Here is an 18,115-nt window from a genome sequence, read left to right as displayed (position 1 = left end):
CCTCCTCGGTGTCTGGTGCTGCTGGGAACAGAGAGAGCTTCTAGGAACACTGCTGGTGCTTCTCTGGCTTCCCCAGCAGGTTGTTTCAGTTTCATTTTGAGCTTTTTTTTTTTTTTGGAAACGAAACTTAAGAAGGGCTCCACCCCGATCCGTCCTTGGTTCCTCTACAATAACCTGCTGCCGGGCTGACTCTGCCACAGTGAGTGTCTGACACGAGCATGGCCATGATGCAGGCATCAGGGGGTCCCAGCCCCGGGCAGACCTGCGTGCTGATCCTGATCTTCACAGTGCTCCTGCAGGCCCTCTGTGTGGCTGTGACTTATTTGTACTTCACCAACGAGCTGAAGCAGGTCAGTACAATGCCCGTGGCCCCTCACAGAGGCCCTCAGCACCCCCCGGGTAACTGCCTCTCTGTCTGCTCCTCTGGGAACACCTTATAGGAGAACAGAATGCTCCCTTTTTCTGCTCGTGGACCCTTATTGCTAAGGCATAAAATTACTGAGGACTTTGCAAAAGTGTAAGCTGAAAGGATTATGTGAACAAAGTATAGTCACAGATCTGGCTCCACCAGTTGCTAGCAATGGCAGGCAGCAGAACTCCAAGGAAGCTTTTGTCTTCAGCAGCATATGTATTTTATGATATCAGCGATTGCTGCCATTCACGGCGTGCTTTCTGCTCAATGCTTTCTAGTTCTTGACTCTAATTCTTGGGGGAGCTGCAGCAGGGTGGGACTGTGTCTGCTTTTGCTCACCATTTCACCTCGGAGGATAGCACGTAGCTCCCTCGTCGTAGGTGTTCATGAAATACTAGTTGCGTGAATAACCAGCCTTCACAGATGTGGTGGTCTTGTTAGTACACAGGGAGCAGGTAGAGTCAGGGCTCCCCAAATACCAGGCTCTAAATCGCTAACAACAACACTGTTGTTTTGTGCTCCGGTTGTAGCTAATCCCAGTGGATTTGTCAATCGTTGGAGGAAACCAGACTTGAGTCTTGCACAGACAGAAATGTTCTTTCTGACTGTTTGCTTCTCCTTTGACCTCAGGGGTTTAACCAGTGCCAGACTCTTCCTCTCATCTCTTTGTCTTAAAGCTCTTACATTACTCAGAGGAAAGCCTTCACACAGACAAGTCAGACTTCCAAAATTAGCAGGTAGAATAATACATATACGAACTAAAATCAGAACCAAGTCTTGGAGACTTTCCTTTTTCCTCTGGGACATAGGGTGGGGGTAAACCAGATCTTTGAAATACGTTTTAGGTTTGGATCCGTGGCATTTCTGTGTCAGCAATAGTGAGAATATAAAGGGTCAGGACTCTGCCTGTTCCTTGGCCCCAGGCACGTCGTGGGGAAAGTCTGTAATAGAGAAGTTACCAGATGGACTCAGCATTTTACTGTTCATGACAGAATAATTGAAAATAAAACTACCATTCTATACCTGTGTGTGGTCCAGGTACGAATCCAAGTTCATTTGAGCAGGGAAAAAAAAACTTAATGCCGTTCTAGTTTGTGTATTTTTCAACTATATAAAACTTTTGGAACTATGAAAGCAAAATTGCTGAAAATAAACCAACTCAGCTTGTGGCTTCTTTGTGTATTTCTTTGTATATATAGTAATTAATATACTATAGTCTATATTATACAGTAGAGAACTGTGAGCTGGAAGGAACTTTGGACACCCCTCCTTGTAGAGATGAGGAGACTAGAGACCCCAGAGCACTGCTTCTCCAAGCTCAGACTTGGATGAGACTTGGCCTTAGGAGCAGAGCTGAACCTAGGGCCTCAGGCACGGAGGTAACGCTCTTCCTTCCACAGAAGGCTGTCCAAGGGTTAACATATTTCATCTTGTGAAACACACTGCATCCTGCTCCACTAGGATAAGGCAACATCGAATCTGTCAGCTGGCTAGGAAATGCAGCTTGCTCAGGGTCTCAGGAAAAGAGAAATTGCGCAAAAACCACAGAGTGTTTATCTGTTAAGGAAATAGAGTTGTATACCCTGTGGAGTATAAGTCTGTTTATCTCAACGGGTTGGAAATTTTTCCTTTGGAAATGGATGAAGATTCTTGTTTGATTTGCAGGTAGTTATGAAATTATGAAAATGATGGCTACCATGAGATGACCAGTAAAGTCAGCTCTGTCGTAGGACACATTTAGAAGAGTCTGTATGTTTGTAAGAAAAAAGGTCAATGTGACTGTAATCAAGCCTTTAGTTCTAAGTGTGTGAAAGGCTGGGATGCTGCTGTGTTTACCAGTTTGGAGCCAGCATGTCCTAACCTTTGTTAACTTTGCAGCATAAACAGAGTGAGTCTGTCTTTCTATACACAAGCTGTTCCCTCAATTTGCTCATATTACAAGTTGGCCTAATTTTAACTGATTTAACTGGCTCTTTACTGAGCTGACTCATGCAGTTGTCTGTGTATATGATCAAATTTTTTTGAATTCTACTGTAAAATGGAAATATCAAATAAAGCTTGACATCTCTCTACTTGCACACATTTTTCTTGATTGCGTAGTTACATGTGTATACATATCTGTATAGCCATGCAGAAGAATTCTTTGAGAGTGCCAGAAAGGGAGGAGAATTAACAGACATTGAGCAAATACTGTGTTTCAGACACTTCGCAAACTATTGCCCTATTTACTCCTCATTCTCATAGCAATTCTATAAAGTAAATATAATTATCCCATTTGATAGATAAACTAAGGCTCAGGAAGTTAATTAATTTGTCCAAGATTACAAAACTAGTAAAAGGTAAAGCCCAATTTTGAACCCAGGCATTAAATAGATGCTCAATAAATTGTAGCCATTTGTAAACTTAATTAAGATTGAGATGTCTTTTGAAGTTTTTTCCATCAGGGATTTTTGCAAGGGAAGATGAATCTGAATCTCCTTGGGTGTCTGTAGAGTTTGGAGAAGCATATTCAACATAAATATTAATTTTCTAAAACAGAATACAGGTTCCACTTTGGCTAGTGAAAATTTGAAGAAGATACAGTGAGCAAGAATTATAGGGAGTATGGGTTAAGGATGGCTGAGTATCGTTGGGTTGGACCTTCACAAATAAGCCTGTAAACCAGCAAGCATGAACAATAAATATGGGCTCAGTCTCTCTGAGAAAGTTTTTTGACAAGGGGACTGCCTATCACTCTGGCATAATACATGGGAAAGAGAAAGGAGAAGGGGACCCTTACTCAGCAATCTCTATAAATGATCCTTTATGCAATTTGTGGTTTGCAGAAGGTGATTGTCAGAGATTAATGTCTGGGCAGCAGAGAAGGTCAGGGCTGCCACCTTGAAGACTCTGAGCCAGCCAGCAAAAGAGTCCACCCTGCTGACCTCGAGCTCTGCCAAGGACTGGTTGGCCCTGGCCTAGACAACTACATGTTTGCAATGGCAGCAACGCAGTTGCAGTAGAAATCCACTTCTCAGAACCAAGAGCTTCTAGAGCAGAAGAGCAGGCATCTGTTGCAAGAGCTGTCTCTCCTTCTAGAGGCATATAAACGAAAATGGCACTCCCATCCCCCTGTCCCCAGATGTGGTTAGCTAGAGAAAACCCCAGCCTGAGATGTGCTGTAAAAAATTCATGCTTTGAGGTGGAAGATATGTGAGAAGGAAAGAACGAGAGAAATACATGAGAATTAATCATCATTAATTATTCTTGAAATAACCACAGCACCCCCGTCGCCCGCGTGAGTCACTAACATCGGTCAAGATCTATAGAAGAAACTATCAAATATGATAATGCAAGAAACACGCGGGGATGAGGGATGGTTGGGGCTTTCTCTCTGGGTTTCTATTGTTCAGAAATCAATATTTATGCATAAAAATGTCTAGAAGGAAAAACCCCCAAATGTTGACAATCGTGATCTCTAGATAGTAGGATTATGGATGCCTTTTTTTCTTTTTATTTCTCTATATTGTATAAAATTTCTATAGCAAATGTCATAAAAATATCTATGCTATCCTATATGATTTTCATACAAATTTAAAGAACATGACATTTTTGTGTAGTCTTAAGAGAAAACAACCATACACAAAATTGCCCACACCCAATCAGATCTCAATCCGGTAAACAAGAGAGATCATCCAAAGATTAAATATGAGGCAGGATTAGGGTAATTTTAGTGGGTTTTTTGTTTGTTTTACTTATAGAAAATTGTTCTTTACTTTTCTATATTTTCCAGGTTACCTGTGTATTCTCAGTGTTTCTAGGCTTCATTAAATTTGGAGTAACAATGGAATTACATTAGCTTGTCAACCTCCCTCCCATGTATACCTAGGACCCTACTCAATTTTCAAGATTCTCTCTCCCACCTCCTGAAAGTGTTTCTGGGAAGTCCCCAGAGAGCATCCAGAGGCACTAGCCAGCAGTTGGTACTGACCTGGCCTGGCCCCTGCTCCACTTCCTCTCTCCTCAAACTCCCCTTCAGTCCACAGGGGCCGGCTGGCTACCATTACTGCCTAATCGCAGGCAGCTCTCAATCTGGCCTTCTCCTGCCCCTCAACCTAGCCTCCCATGCTCATGTTGAGACCGTTTACAACTGCTGTGAAGGGAGAAGGCAAATTGCTCCCTCCCTTCTATCTCATGCACATCTTTTTGTTCCAAAAAGTTACAGAAGTTTCTAAGCCTGTTTATCCAGTTTCATCAAACCAACGCCTGGCCAGGCACGCCCATCCTGACTGGGCTGGGACAGAGCCCAGTCTAACTTGCTCTTCCTGGAACCACCCCAGGCCTTGGGGCTGAAGCCAGCTCTTCCTCTCTGATCTTACCCCTCACCCTCTGTGAAACATGTTCTCATATTTCTAAACCATGTTTGATTGAGTTCCTTCCTCAAGAAGTCTTTTGAGCTCCCACGTAAATTGGCGTTGCAAAGAGATGTCTACAGTAGAAGAGGATGGGGTGGGTAGGGGCAAAGAAATGCTGTCCAATTCCACTGCCAGTCGTATCTCAACTCAGGTGGTCCCAGCTGTCACCCTCACTACATCTGCTAGGAGAATGTTTTACCTTACAATTAAAAAAAGGAAGAAAACAAACATTTATTTAAAAGTAAATGAGTATTCTATGGCAGAATGTGTGGAAGGAAGTAATTAACTCAGGTTTGTTCTTCTGCACTTGAGAGATTGTGATCAAATGTCCGGAGGGTACCTTGCTGAGTACAGAACCTTGTACCTCCAGCTGGGACCTCTCCTGAACGGTGAAGTCATTTTGATTCAGAGCGAGATTGTGTTTCTACAGAAAGGAGGAGGTCACCGCTAAGTCTGCTCCTTCCTTCAAGCTTTGGAGTCCCCTAAGTCCAAGGAACAGATAAAAATGGCCGTTTTTCCTGCTTCAAATAAAATGTTGAAGAAAATTAGTTGAGTAGCAATGAAAGTTATAATTAGGAATATTTTATTTCCCCAGAGAAAGGCAATTCAGCAGATTTGTACAAGGAAATAACATCTCCTCAATCTCAGCTGTCGAAAACAAAAACAAGAAAAGAAAATTCCTGACCTTAAGTGGACCTACTGCTTTCCTTTGCAAGATTAACCAGTTATTAGCCTGAAGTCTTCTGGATGGTTTGGGGTGTATGTATACATGCATGTTTGTGTGCACGCATGCATACGTGTGCGTGTGTGTGTGTGTGTGTGTGTAGGCGCATGTGTGCTGAACATCAAGCAAGGACTTTGTGGACAATGATCTGGCCCTTGTAAATGTTTACTCTCGATCAGAAGGAGGAAGCAAACCTTCAAATGGTGTTTCGAGTCTCTGCAGGTAAGTCCCTAGCTGGTGTGGACATTTAATGAGACAATGTTCAGATGTCTAGTGGCAACGTGGTCCAGGTTCTGCCATCCAGAGAAGTAGGATTCACGACAATAGCTAGAATCTACTCAGACAGCCAAAGCTCAGCTCAAGAAACAGAACATATTCTGCACCCCAAAGCGTTTGACTAATTTTTTATTTAGAATCCTGGAATTTAAATGAGCTCCACTGCTTACTTTGTACCTAGGTGGGTTTCCAGCTTTAGAATGAGATCCACATCATATTAGAGCTCAAAGGAACCTCCAAGATCACCACAGTAAACCAGGTCAAAACTCAAATGAAGAACAGATGCAGAAGAGAAGAAGCAATTTGTTGAGGGACACACAGCTGTTTAATGGCAAGGGGCAGTGAGGGGCATTTTGCCGCAGGATGGCTAGCCCACACCTTATCCTTTGTAGTATGGTATCCTACCATACCCAACTGCTTACTTTTATTCAAAGGACAAAGGACAGCGCGTGAACTTTCATTTCAAGCTATAAGCTTATTCAAGGTACCAAGACTTCTGTTGTTTTAACTTCTAAATGAACAAAAATAAAAAGCACGTGTGCATAATATTGTACTATATTCCATCTCAACCCAGATGCAGATCAAATACTCCAAAAGTGGCATTGCCTGTTTCTTAAAGGAAGATGACAGCGATTGGGACCCAAATGACGAAGAGAGTATGAACAGCCCCTGCTGGCAAGTCAAGTGGCAGCTGCGTCAGTTTGTTAGAAAGGTAGGTGAACTACCTGGTGACTTCACCAGTGGGCACAGAAGGTTGAGCAGAAGGAATATTTAAGATCGTCAAGGCTGCACTCATCATTTTACATAGGAAGAAACTAAGGCCTAGAGTATTTAAGTGATTTTCCCCAAATTCATAGAACTAGGAAAATGTGGAACAGCACCAAACAGCGGGTCCTGGCTGGCTACTGGTCTACTCCAGACAGCATCCCCACCTAGTCTGACCTTTTTGTCTCATGCTGTGGAAACTGAGGCACAGACAGGGCAATGTGTTCAAGGTCGACAGTGAAGGATGTGTGTGATTTTTTTTAATTTATAAGACAAAAGAGGCCAAATAACGGTGTTTTATATTCTTCCTACATTGTTGATCTCTGGAATTAAATATATATTTATTTTTGTATCTATATAGAGATAAAGAGGAAAAGAAGAGGGAAGAAAGATATTTTGAGTTACTGAAAGTGAAGACATCTCAATTTACAGTTAGTAAATGACAAATTACAAAATAGTTTTATCAGTGTATGGAATTTGCTTACACAGGATCTCTAGCAGAAACATTATGTTAGCTAAGTTTATTTCACTAAATGTGGTTACATAATTTTACTTTCAGCAATGTGACATATCAACTCAAGTTTTTTCTCTGGGCTACTTCCTTCTTTGTAAGATGGGGTTTAATAATGTTTACCATCTGCCTACCTGGAAAGGTCAGATGAGAACACAGATGTGAAAATAGTCTATAAACTATGAAGCACTGTTATTCTTTTACAAATACTACGGACATTCCCGGAGTATGAGGAAGATGTAAGTCCATTGTTTGTGGTCAGTCTATTTCCATAAAAACAGAATTATGCTGGTGGTTAGGACTCTGACTTATAGCCCTAAGCAGTCCTCACAGTAGAGCCCAGACATCACCTCTGATGCTATTTCTATGAGAAATGAAGTCAGACGTCCACCTGGGAGCCCTGGAAACCATCCGCTCCATGGTGACCCTGCCGGCCTGCCCTGGGCAGGGTGCCCACTGCACACAAGCTGCGCTGAAGCACCCGTGACTCCCTTGCCCCGAGTCACAAGGACCAGGAAAGGCCCTGGGTTGGGGAAGGGTCCTGAGGAACCTGAGGAATGAGACTCTGTAGTCCCTGCGGTTAGAGAGGTGGCAAACTCGCAGGTGGTAGGGGAGAGAAACTCAGGCCAGAAATCTGGAGACTGGTGGCGCAGGTGGGGGGGTCGGAGGGGGACTGGAGGCTGGGCTGGAGGCAGGAGTTGAAAGAAGTAGTTGCAACAGATTGACTTATCTCTTTCCTGCCATTCTCCCTATCCCTCCCATTCTTACATCCTGCTGCTAGCTAGAAGAGAGAAAAACTGGGAGAGGAGACAAAGGGTGGGGGTGAGAGTGTAAGGGGGAAAGAATTCCCCATTCAGGCACCATTAATTGAATAGACTATTTCCCGTAAACATCCTATGCCCACTACATATATTATCTCACTTAATCCTCACAACAGCTCTGTGAGGAGGGACTCCTCCTCAAGTTCTTCTTTTTTTAAAAAAAATAGATGAAGAAATTAAGATTTACATCAGTTACGTAACTTGAGCAAAGTCTCCCAGAGCTGGTAATTGACAGATTTGAATCCAGGCCATCTGACCATACTGTAATCCTTCATTTACTCTGCCCCGACCCTGCAGCAATTACCCTCCTCCCTTTCCTGCTGCTCCTCCTTCTTCCTTCCTTCCTTTCTGTCCCAGAATGAGAGAAAGAGAGAGAGAGAGAAAATGCTGAGGCCACCTCTCGCTTCCTCTTCCCATACACCAGTGCCCACTAGACTACAGGCAGTCCCCCTGTTATCTGAGGTCAGGGCTTAAGACAGAGGGAGAAGCAGAGAGCTGGTTTTGGGTCAGAGTACAGAGGAGAGGAATTTCTGGCAGATACAAAATTAACATCAGTGACGGGAAAGGAAGGCAGTGATGGGCAAAACCCTGAGGGTGACAGAACTGAATGGAGGGGAATGTAGAAGCCACAGTTCATATGAACCAAGTCGGGGTTTGCCCATTTAATAGAAAAGCTGTTTTTTCGCTCCTTCCTACTGGTTTTCCCTACTGGTTAGTTCAAAGAAGGTGATACTACACGTTTAGCAAAGATATGGAAACTTGCTAAAATATCTTTATGTCAAGAATGCCTCAGCCACATTCTCAGAAGTAAGAGAATGACACAGTGTTGCCAGGTCCCAGCCTGATGAGCTGTGTATGTCTGTGGGTATCACGAGAGAGGAAGAGTGCATATACCTCAAGGCTTGGGTTTGTGCAATAATTTATAGCCCCTGGACTCTATTACACAGTGCACTTACACACACACATGTATGCAGACACACACGCCCCACACAGAGAAAGTGAAGTGACATGGCTGCCACATCCATCAGCCACAGAGAGGCCCGGGAAACATTAGGCTGACCTAACTTGGCAGATGGCTCCTTTCTCTTGTGCCACTCCAGCTGTGGCCTTTCAAAGACTTCATCCAAAAACAGAACTTTCCCAGACAGAGGACCACCCTTCCATCACCATGTAGAGACTGCTGCCTCAGTATTCATGCCAGTACCCACCCTACCACATAAACTCTACGCCTGAACAACTTAAAGCTTCCTAGGTTGATATCTTACACAGAAATTCCCTAGTACACATCAGCAAGAAGATCCATAGACATTCTATAGTCAGTTTAAATTTTTAGGGAAATTAACAAGCTTTATTCAATACTGTTTGCAGATGATTTTGAGAACCTATGAGGAATCCATTCCTACAACTTCAGGTAGTATTTTTTTTTGTTGTTATTTTAATTTTCTTCTATCAATTTCGTGACAGGGTGAACAACTCTCCATCCTCTTTCACTCTGCTTCCATCCACACATCCCGCCTCTGACTGCTTCTCCGTGTCTCAAGCTGCTTGATTCTATCTTCCTCTTTGTATTGGAGCTAGAAAGCTCAATACCAAATCTGTGGCCCACCTATGACCAGAACTTTATTTCATCTAAATCTTGTTTTTCCAAGGTGGATTTTCCTTTCACCTCAATTTCATCAATTATTTGTTTTTTTACCTTCTAATGTGTTGTAAATAGGCCATCTAAAACCTTTCTGGAACATGGTCGGAAGTAAGATAAATAAGGGCCCCAAAGTTACCCATCTTCTCTGCTTCTCACCATCACAAGGCTCTGTATCTTTCTTTATGCAAAAGCCTCTTGCTCCACCGTGTCTTTCCCAACAGTCCTACCCACCCACAATTCTCATCCTGTGGTCCCCACCCAATGGCCATCTTCCTGTTCATGGTCAGCAGCCTACTCTTAACCCACATCCTCCTTCAGGGCTGTTGCCCAGGCTGGCTTCTTTGGTCCTCCTTCTGGCTTCTTCCATTCCTGGCTTTTCACACAACTGGCTCCTTCTCATCCTCCATCTGTATTACCTAATCACCATCTCTTTAGAGAGAACTTCCCTGGCCACATTTCTAAGTAAGTTTCCCTACACCCTGTTATTTCTATCACACGTATCTTGTTTATTTCCTTTTATTTTTATATAATTTTTTATCTGTGTGCTGCATAATTCCCTACTAGATAAAAGATCCACAAAGGCAGAAAACAAGTCTGTTTCTCTCACCTCTCTCTATTTAGCATCTAACTCTATGCCTCAAGTCTAGTACATTCTTTTTTATCCCCCCTGGACCCTAGCCCTTACCTGTACCACCTTTGGCATGTATGTATGTGTGTGTGTGTGTGTATGTATTTTGATTGAGATGAAATTTATATAACATACAATTAACCATTTTATAGCACATAATTCAGTGGCAGTTAGTGCATTCACAATGTCGTGCCACCGCCCTCTCTCTACACACAAGTTCCTTTACACATATTTTTTGAATGAATGTGTAATTAAATAAAATCAGAATTTTATTTGCTAGCTACTGAATTAGATTTGCTAGTTCTTCACATTCGGCTCACCATAACTCCATTTTCCTGTACTGAAGACCATACAGGCCTGAATACATATACCAGCGTCTTACAGTCCTGGGGCACACCAGCCTGGCAGAGAAGAAACAACTTTTAATACATGTGTTGTTAGTGATGTCTTCCTACTTTTGCTTATTGCATTGAAGCTTCCTCGTCACTTGACAGCGCCCATTTTCCTTTATTAAATAGACTTTACTAATTATTATGGACAAGACCTGGTCCCAAGGTCTAAGCTTGCTTTCTGATTATTTCCCCAAAGACAAAAGCAGTAGTCAGAATGTCAAACACTCCCCCTCCTCTGATCACGCACAGCAGATCCACAGTCCACAGCAGATGCCGGCACTATTTTCAGTGTTGGAAGAAAAATACTGTTTTTTATTCATCTCAACAAGGTGTAGAAACCATATGCTTCTCAGTATACCAAGATGCATCCATGATACCCAAATATACATATTCGCAGTTTCTTTTCTGGGAGGTATTTGCCATAGCCAGGAGGAAATTTTCTGTCTTTAGAATTTGCTTTTAAATCCAGGCTTTCCCGTATCCTTACAGTGACCTCAAATGTAAGTCATTTATAATTGGATTCAGTCACTGAATATTTAGAAACAAAGTGTTAAGCTCTGGGGGCAGGCAAGGCATTATGAATTATTTAACAATGGAGGTTAAAGGTAAATGGACGCATCAACCTTGAAAGCTGAGCATTCTGAGAGTAATGTGCAATTGATTATGCATGCCCATGCCATGTTTGGTCTTCAGTATTGCATGAATGCCTACCCTTCCTGAATAAGTAACAACTAATACCAGAGAGATGGAAGAAACTCTCGTTTCCCATCATTCCTCCGCAATGGAATTGTATCACCTCCTGTCAGTTCCCTCTCCTACTAGCCTAGATTAAAGCCCCCTGTTCTTGGCGCTGATCAATTATGATAGTGTGGTAACTTGCCGGTCTCCAGCCCTCTCACCTTCTGTCCATCAAACCATGCTGTTAGATAGGTTAGCTTAAAGCACAACACATATCTCTTCGCTTCCCTGACCAAAACTTTCAAGAGTCTTTCCATGTCCTATAAAATCCAAACCTCTTAGCCTAATATTCAGATTCTCCATGGTTTGGCTCCTCATTCAAGTCTGAAACCGAACTCTTCCCATGCCTGTGTTCCATGCCTGTGCCTCCTGCCCTGGGTCTCTGGTCTAGATCTCTGTTCTACATCTAGACTCCAAGCCAGCCTGTCCTCACTCTGCTCAGAGAATTAGCCTTGCACCTCAAACATGTTCTTGCATTCATTTGTTTATAATTCTTTCTGCTTGTCCCTAGACCCTAGTGCCTGGCATAGATGTGATGGGCACTATGGTTTGTTTGAGTAAGTGAATGAAAGGACCTTAGCACAAACTTCCCCTGACCTCAACTCTCCAATAAATAGGAATCTTTCCCTCCTCTGAACATCCATCCCTCTTTATTTCTATTTCTCACAAGTAAATTTTCACTTTCTAATTCTATCTTCCCTAAAAGACTGTAAGTCCCTCAGGGCTCAGTCAGTGTAATCAGTGATTGGTCTTTGCATCCCCCGTCGGGTGTAGTGCAGTGCCTTGTCCCTGGCAATATTTGCTGGATGAAAAAATATAATTTATCTTAACAACCAATGTAAGCACACTTGGGAAGTTTGAGCTGATTATTTTAAAGAGTAGTTTGTCGAATTTGTATTTTTGTAGGTTGCTCCCGAAAGTACTTTAAATGGTGGTCAATAGATGTTGTTTGTTTATTTTGACGTAGTGAATCGGAGATTTACATGCTCATACACTGATTATGGTGACCAGTATATCAATTCATATTGCTCTTGGGAGGTGAGGGGAATGACTGTTGGACACCGGTTTGTAGCATCAATGGACAATCATTATTGCTGCTACTTCTTTAGAATCAGCGGTAGCCAACAAAAAGGAAAAATAATTGAGATGACAAAATTAGTATCACTCTGATTGATTCTATCTATAACTCAAAGTGGAAATTTGCCAATACATGGTTGTTTCTGCACTTTAAATGACTCACCAGGGTTATTACAAGTCCACAGTTATTTTATTTATTTATTTTTTTTGGAAAAGGGCTAAAATCTTCACTTTGTTGTATTCTAGTTGGACCTCACCTCTGAGATGGCTATAAATTATAGTCCAAGTTACTGCTTATTCTTCCTGGCTAAAGCACTTCTCAAATTAAGCATAAGCTGAAGTAGACTGATCATCATGCTAAAATGTAGGCTGTTTTTATGAAAGCCTATGTAATCAACTTTGGAAGCCCAGTCTACTTACAATGCCCGATTGATAACAGCCGTGAACAGCAATGTATTTGAGAAGTAGTTTGACAAATGTTGATGATTCTTTGTCACTTCTCTTTTAGAAAAGCGACAAAATATTCCTCCCTTAGTAAGAGAAAGAGGTCTTCAGAGAGTAGCAGCTCACATAACTGGGACCAGTCGGAGAAGAAGCACAGTCTCAATTCCACGTAAGAAAAACAATGACTATATAGCTTGAATAAAGGCAAGGGAAGAATTTGTTCCAAGGAGTTTATCCTTTTAACTTGTGCCTGAAATGCTTATACGGCTATCTACAAAGCACTCAGTGGTAATCAGGGCTCAGATTATTCTTTTCAGAAGCAAGATTACAAGGCGAATAGCATAATTACTGCCCTGGCATAACTGGCCTCAGGAAAATTATGAAGTGGGAGAGCTTGGTCTTTGAGTTTCCATGCCACCATTTTTACTTTTCTTCTTCTTTAAAGTAATTTCTCTCTCTCACTTTCATCAAATCTTCGTCCTCTTCAAAGGTTCTAAATTAGTCATTTACTTTTCCCATGAGTCACTAAGTGACTCCTAGTGACATTTGCACAGTATTAAGTTGAACCATAGGAAGTTGCCAATATTTGACCATTTTTCACTTACAGAAATGTCAGTTTCATATAGTTTAGCCAAATATGTCAAGCCTAATTTTTACCTGGAGACCAAGTATCCACATACTGCTGTAGTTAAGTGCATGGGTCTTACAGTCTGAACACCTATGTTGGAATCCCAGCCCCTCCTCACCTAGATAAATGTTTTGAGCAAATTATTTAACCAAACTAAGATTCAGTTTCTTTGTATACAAAGGAAAGATAATCTTTAATTCATAAAACAGTGAAGATCAGAACATGCAAAATGCCAGTGTATTGTAAGAACTCAATAAGTGGTTGTTTTCATTATAATGAAAAGTTGTGTCCCAAGTTAAAGAAATTTCAGGCTTCAGTTAATGGAGGAAAGGTTTGTTGGGGATTTTTTTGTTTTTTTCTGGACAGTTGGCTTCCTGGTATTCCTGAACTCAAGTTTCATAAATGATTGACGTGTTCTGACTATGAGTGAGATCATTGTTACAATGTTATTGTTTACTATTCATCAACAAATAGGAAGTTGTTTTAAACTCTTGAAAACTAAATTTTGCACCAGTAGTGGAGATGAGCCCAAAGTTTGAAGGAATATCATATTTTGGTAGGGTCCTTTCATTCAAAGTCTTTGGGAGTTAAAGATCTGAGGATCTAAAGATCTTTAAATCTGGGGTCTCTTTGCCAAACTTTGTGCCCTGTCTTATTGTGGACTAGAGATGCTTTCTGCTTGGATGGTGCCTTGGCTCTGGATTGCTGAGAAGGACCAAGGAGGAACCCAAAGAGACCCAAAGGAATAGCGAGAAGTTCTGAGCCCTAGGTTTAAAGAAATAGCTATGTTTCATTTGGTTTCCTTCTATCTTGTTCATTTGAGCTCACCAGCACAGGAATGGAGGCAGGGGTTCAGGACAGAAGTTCTGCTCAAGGGGAAAGATTGCTGTAGAGTGAACCATCCCTTGTGCTACCACTCAGCTGAGTTTGGGAGATGTGGCATAAGAGGCAGACGAGGTACAGAAAAGTAAGGGATTCCCAACAGTCACAATTAGATAAGAGCCTCCAGATTTCTGTATGACTAGAATTTAGATCCTTTACAATCCCAACGAAAAAATAGGCTAGTCACAGCTACTAGGAAAGTCTGTTTTGCTATAAACTCCCTTCTTTTAACTTTCTTTCTCTCTAAACTTCATCCAGGCTCCAAGAATGAAAAAGCACTGGGCCAGAAAATAAACGCCTGGGAGACATCAAGAAAAGGACATTCGTTCTTGAATAATTTACACTTGAGGAATGGAGAGCTGGTTATCCATCAAACAGGGTTTTATTACATCTATTCCCAAACATACTTTCGATTTCAGGAACCTGAGGAAATTTTGGGAACAGTTGCAACAGAAGAGAACAGAAGGAAAAATAAACAAATGGTACAATATATTTACAAAAGCACAGACTATCCTGACCCTATACTGCTGATGAAAAGTGCTAGAAATAGTTGTTGGTCTAAAGATTCAGAATATGGACTCTATTCCATCTATCAAGGTGGAATATTTGAGCTTAAGGAAAATGACAGAATTTTTGTCTCTGTAACTAATGAGCAATTGATTGACATGGACCAAGAAGCCAGTTTCTTCGGGGCCTTTTTAATCGGCTAAATAATCTGCAAGGAAAAAACAGTGCCCTCAAAATGACATTTAATTTTCAGGGTGCTATACTGTGAAAACACCCCGACAGCTGACAGAGTAAGGTGGCCCGAGCAAAGCAGCCTCAACCAAAGACTTTGCGATAACGCTTTCGTAACATCGCTAAAAAGTGACCAACTTATTCCAGGAAAGTGAAATTGCCAAAAGACCTTACAGGGCTCTACTTGATATCAGTTTGCTAGCTGAAATCTAGAAGATTCTGTTTCCGAGCACCTGTATAGGAATTAACATCCTCTGTCTTTATCATCCACTCTTGTGAAGATTCCGGAAGAAAGAATAACCATCCATCTCTTAAGTGGTATATTACATCCGTAGCTTCCAGGTTGCCATAAAGGAAGAACACTCTCAAAGCTGGAAAAAAACAGGGCACTGGTAAAACGTCACTGTCTTGGGAGCCAATCCTCTGTCAGTATCAGGAACGTGCAAAGGGAGTTTGTGTTGTGCACGACCTTGCAGGAGTCATCTCATATACCTGGATTTGGTGAAATAACAAAATTCCACTCGAAATAGTATCATTTTGTTTAAAAAACAAATTAAAGTTGTGTTCAGTGAACAACAATTTCTCAATGGCTTGTGCTTTTCGCTACCAAAAGTCAAGCTGGCCAAAAGTACTGAAGATAATTTTCCCAAGTTAACATCCGTTGCCAGTCTTCCTCTTTTTTTTGCTTGAGGAAGATTAGTCCTGAGCTAACATCTCTGCCAATCTTCCTCTACTTTGTATGCGGGATGCCTCCACAGCGTGGCTGATGAGTGAAGTAGATCTGCACCCAGGATCCAAACCCGAGAACCCTGGGCTGCAGAAGCAGAGCACGTGGAACCACGCAGCCACGGGCCAGCCCCCTGAAGATTTTTGATAAAAGACTTTATAATGACTGAGCAGCTAAACAAAAATCAGAGCATTTATCTCATGTGAACAGGAGGAGAAGTGGAGAAAAAGGAAATGACAAATACAGGTAAATCTGCAGAAAATAGCTAAAGATCCATCCCCGCTCCTCCACCCCACCCCTACTCCTCTACTGCCAAGTGTCAATATCAAGTATACATCTGCTTAAAGGTGAGTCGTTTATTTGCCCCAGCCAGAAGAACAGCAATTACTTTTATCTTCCAAAATCATGACACAAAACATTTCATTTCACTTTTTAACCAGTTGGAAAAACAAAATTAGTCGAAGTATTTATCTAATCTCTTCTAATTGTTACTAAACACAGCATAATTTATACTCTTTGGATGTATGCTCAAATGTTCTTTTAAATACCTCCTGATCAAATATTGCTTTTTCAAAAAGGCTCATTCAAATTTAAATTTACAACCTACTACAGACACCTGGCACTTCTGACCCTCCTTACTCTATTTTTTCCATAACACTAATCAAGCTTTACATACTAACAAATTACTCATTTGTTATTGTGTTTTTGAAAGCCTGTCTCCTCTTGTGAGAATGTGAGCGATGATAGCAGAGAACATTTAGTCCTGTTTACGTTTGTACTCCAGCACCAAGAACAGTACCTGAACATAGAATCCACGTAAAATGTATTTGTGAATAAATGAATGAATGAATGAATGAATACCTAATCATATGGAAAAAAGGAGAAATGTCCCTTGCCTTACCCCTTACACTGAAAAAACTGGAGAATTTCTAAAGTAATCTCAACATAGGGAAGACTGTTTCAACCAAGATTTAGAACGCAAAGTAAAAGACTGAAATGGTTGGTGACATGCAACTTAGGGATAGCAGAATTAATTTTTACGTTATATTTTTATATTAAAATTTTAAAATGTGTTACTTCGTAATAAATATGACATTGTTAAAATGTGTAGTTTTCATTTATTTAGTACTCACCTTTGTTTTGTAGCACAAAGACTACTAACAATGGGGATAAGGACTTTTAATCTCTTCCTCATAATATCTTTTATCTGACATATCTCACAGAAGAAGAGAATAAATTGCTCACTTTTTATTTAATGTGATAAAATATATCAGTCCTTTCCTTTATGGTTAATGCTTTTGTTACGGGTTGAATTGTGTCCCCCCCAAAAATATGTTGAAATCTTACTCCCCAGGTCCTGAGAATGTGACCCTAATTGGACATAGGGTTGCTGCAGATATAATTAGTTACGATGAGGTTATAGAGGAATGGGGTGGGCCCTTAACACAATACCACTGCTGTCCTTATTAAAAGAAGGAAATCTGGAAAAAGAGACAGAGACACACAGGGAGAATTCCATGTGACAACAGAGACAGAGATTGGAGCGATGCAGCTGTAAGCTAAGGAGCACCAAGGATGACAGCTGTTACCAGAAGCTAGGGAGAGACGAGGAAGAGTCTACCCAGAGCCTCAGAGGAAGTGTCTGAGACCCAGAGTTTCAGAAATCTGCTGACACCTTGATTTCTGACTCCTGGTCCCCAGAATTGTAGGAAAATTAATTTCTGTTGTTGAAAGCCACCCATTTTGTGGTACTTTGGTCCAGGAGCCCTAGGAAGCTAATATAGCTTTTCATACCATGTTCAAGAAATCTTTTCTACTGATATCATGCAGATATTATCATACATATTTTTTTCTAAAAGCTTTAACGTTTAGCCTTTCATAATTAGATAGTGTCATTCCATTGTAATTTAATTCGTGTGTGATGTGAGATAGGGATGTAATTTTACCTTTTCAAGTATCAGTAGCCAGTGGGATAATTCACGCTATTCCCCACTGAGTTTCATGTCTTTTCTATCACACACCAAGCTCCCGTGGGTCTGTTTCTGTGCTCACTTTTTTTTTCCTGTTGGTCTAGTTGTCTGTCTTTGCACCCATACCGTCTGTTTGGGTATTTTTTAATTGTGATAAAATATACACAACATAAAATTTACCATTTTAATCTTTTTCTTTTCTTTTTGAGGAAGATTAGCCCTGAGCTAACATCTGTTACCAATCCTCCTCTTTTTGCTGAGGAAGGCTGGCCCTGAACTAAAATCTGTACCCATCTTCTTCTACTTTATATGTGGGATGCCTGCCACTTCATGGCTTGACAAGCAG

General features: G+C 41.3%; 1 protein-coding gene across 2 annotated transcripts; it reads left to right on the top strand.

The window, feature by feature from the left end:
- Nucleotides 1–218: 218 nt before the first annotated feature.
- On the top strand, nucleotides 219–16,903 carry TNFSF10 (TNF superfamily member 10). 2 transcript variants are annotated; one of them, NM_001297473.1, is given in 5 exon segments: nucleotides 219–350; nucleotides 6,381–6,518; nucleotides 9,272–9,314; nucleotides 12,889–12,993; nucleotides 14,593–15,044. In NM_001297473.1, coding segments are annotated over 5 exon segments (870 nt in total).
- Nucleotides 16,904–18,115: the final 1,212 nt, after the last annotated feature.

Source organism: Equus caballus, chromosome 19 (genome assembly GCF_041296265.1).
Source record: "Equus caballus isolate H_3958 breed thoroughbred chromosome 19, TB-T2T, whole genome shotgun sequence".
Lineage (NCBI taxonomy): Eukaryota > Metazoa > Chordata > Mammalia > Perissodactyla > Equidae > Equus > Equus caballus.
The sequence above is the reverse complement of the archived record's forward strand: the minus strand, read 5'-3'. Positions and strand labels throughout refer to the sequence as shown.

Excerpts from the sequence above, each read along its gene's own strand:
- TNFSF10 (XM_070242404.1), top strand. The coding sequence starts at position 6,135 with ATGGCAAGGGGCAGTGAGGGGCATTTTGCCGCAGGATGGCTAGCCCAC. Across the intron at positions 6,291-6,380 it reads AAGCTATAAGCTTATTCAAG|ATGCAGATCAAATACTCCAA; the intron begins GTACCAAGACTT and ends ATCTCAACCCAG. Across the intron at positions 6,519-9,271 it reads TGCGTCAGTTTGTTAGAAAG|ATGATTTTGAGAACCTATGA; the intron begins GTAGGTGAACTA and ends TACTGTTTGCAG.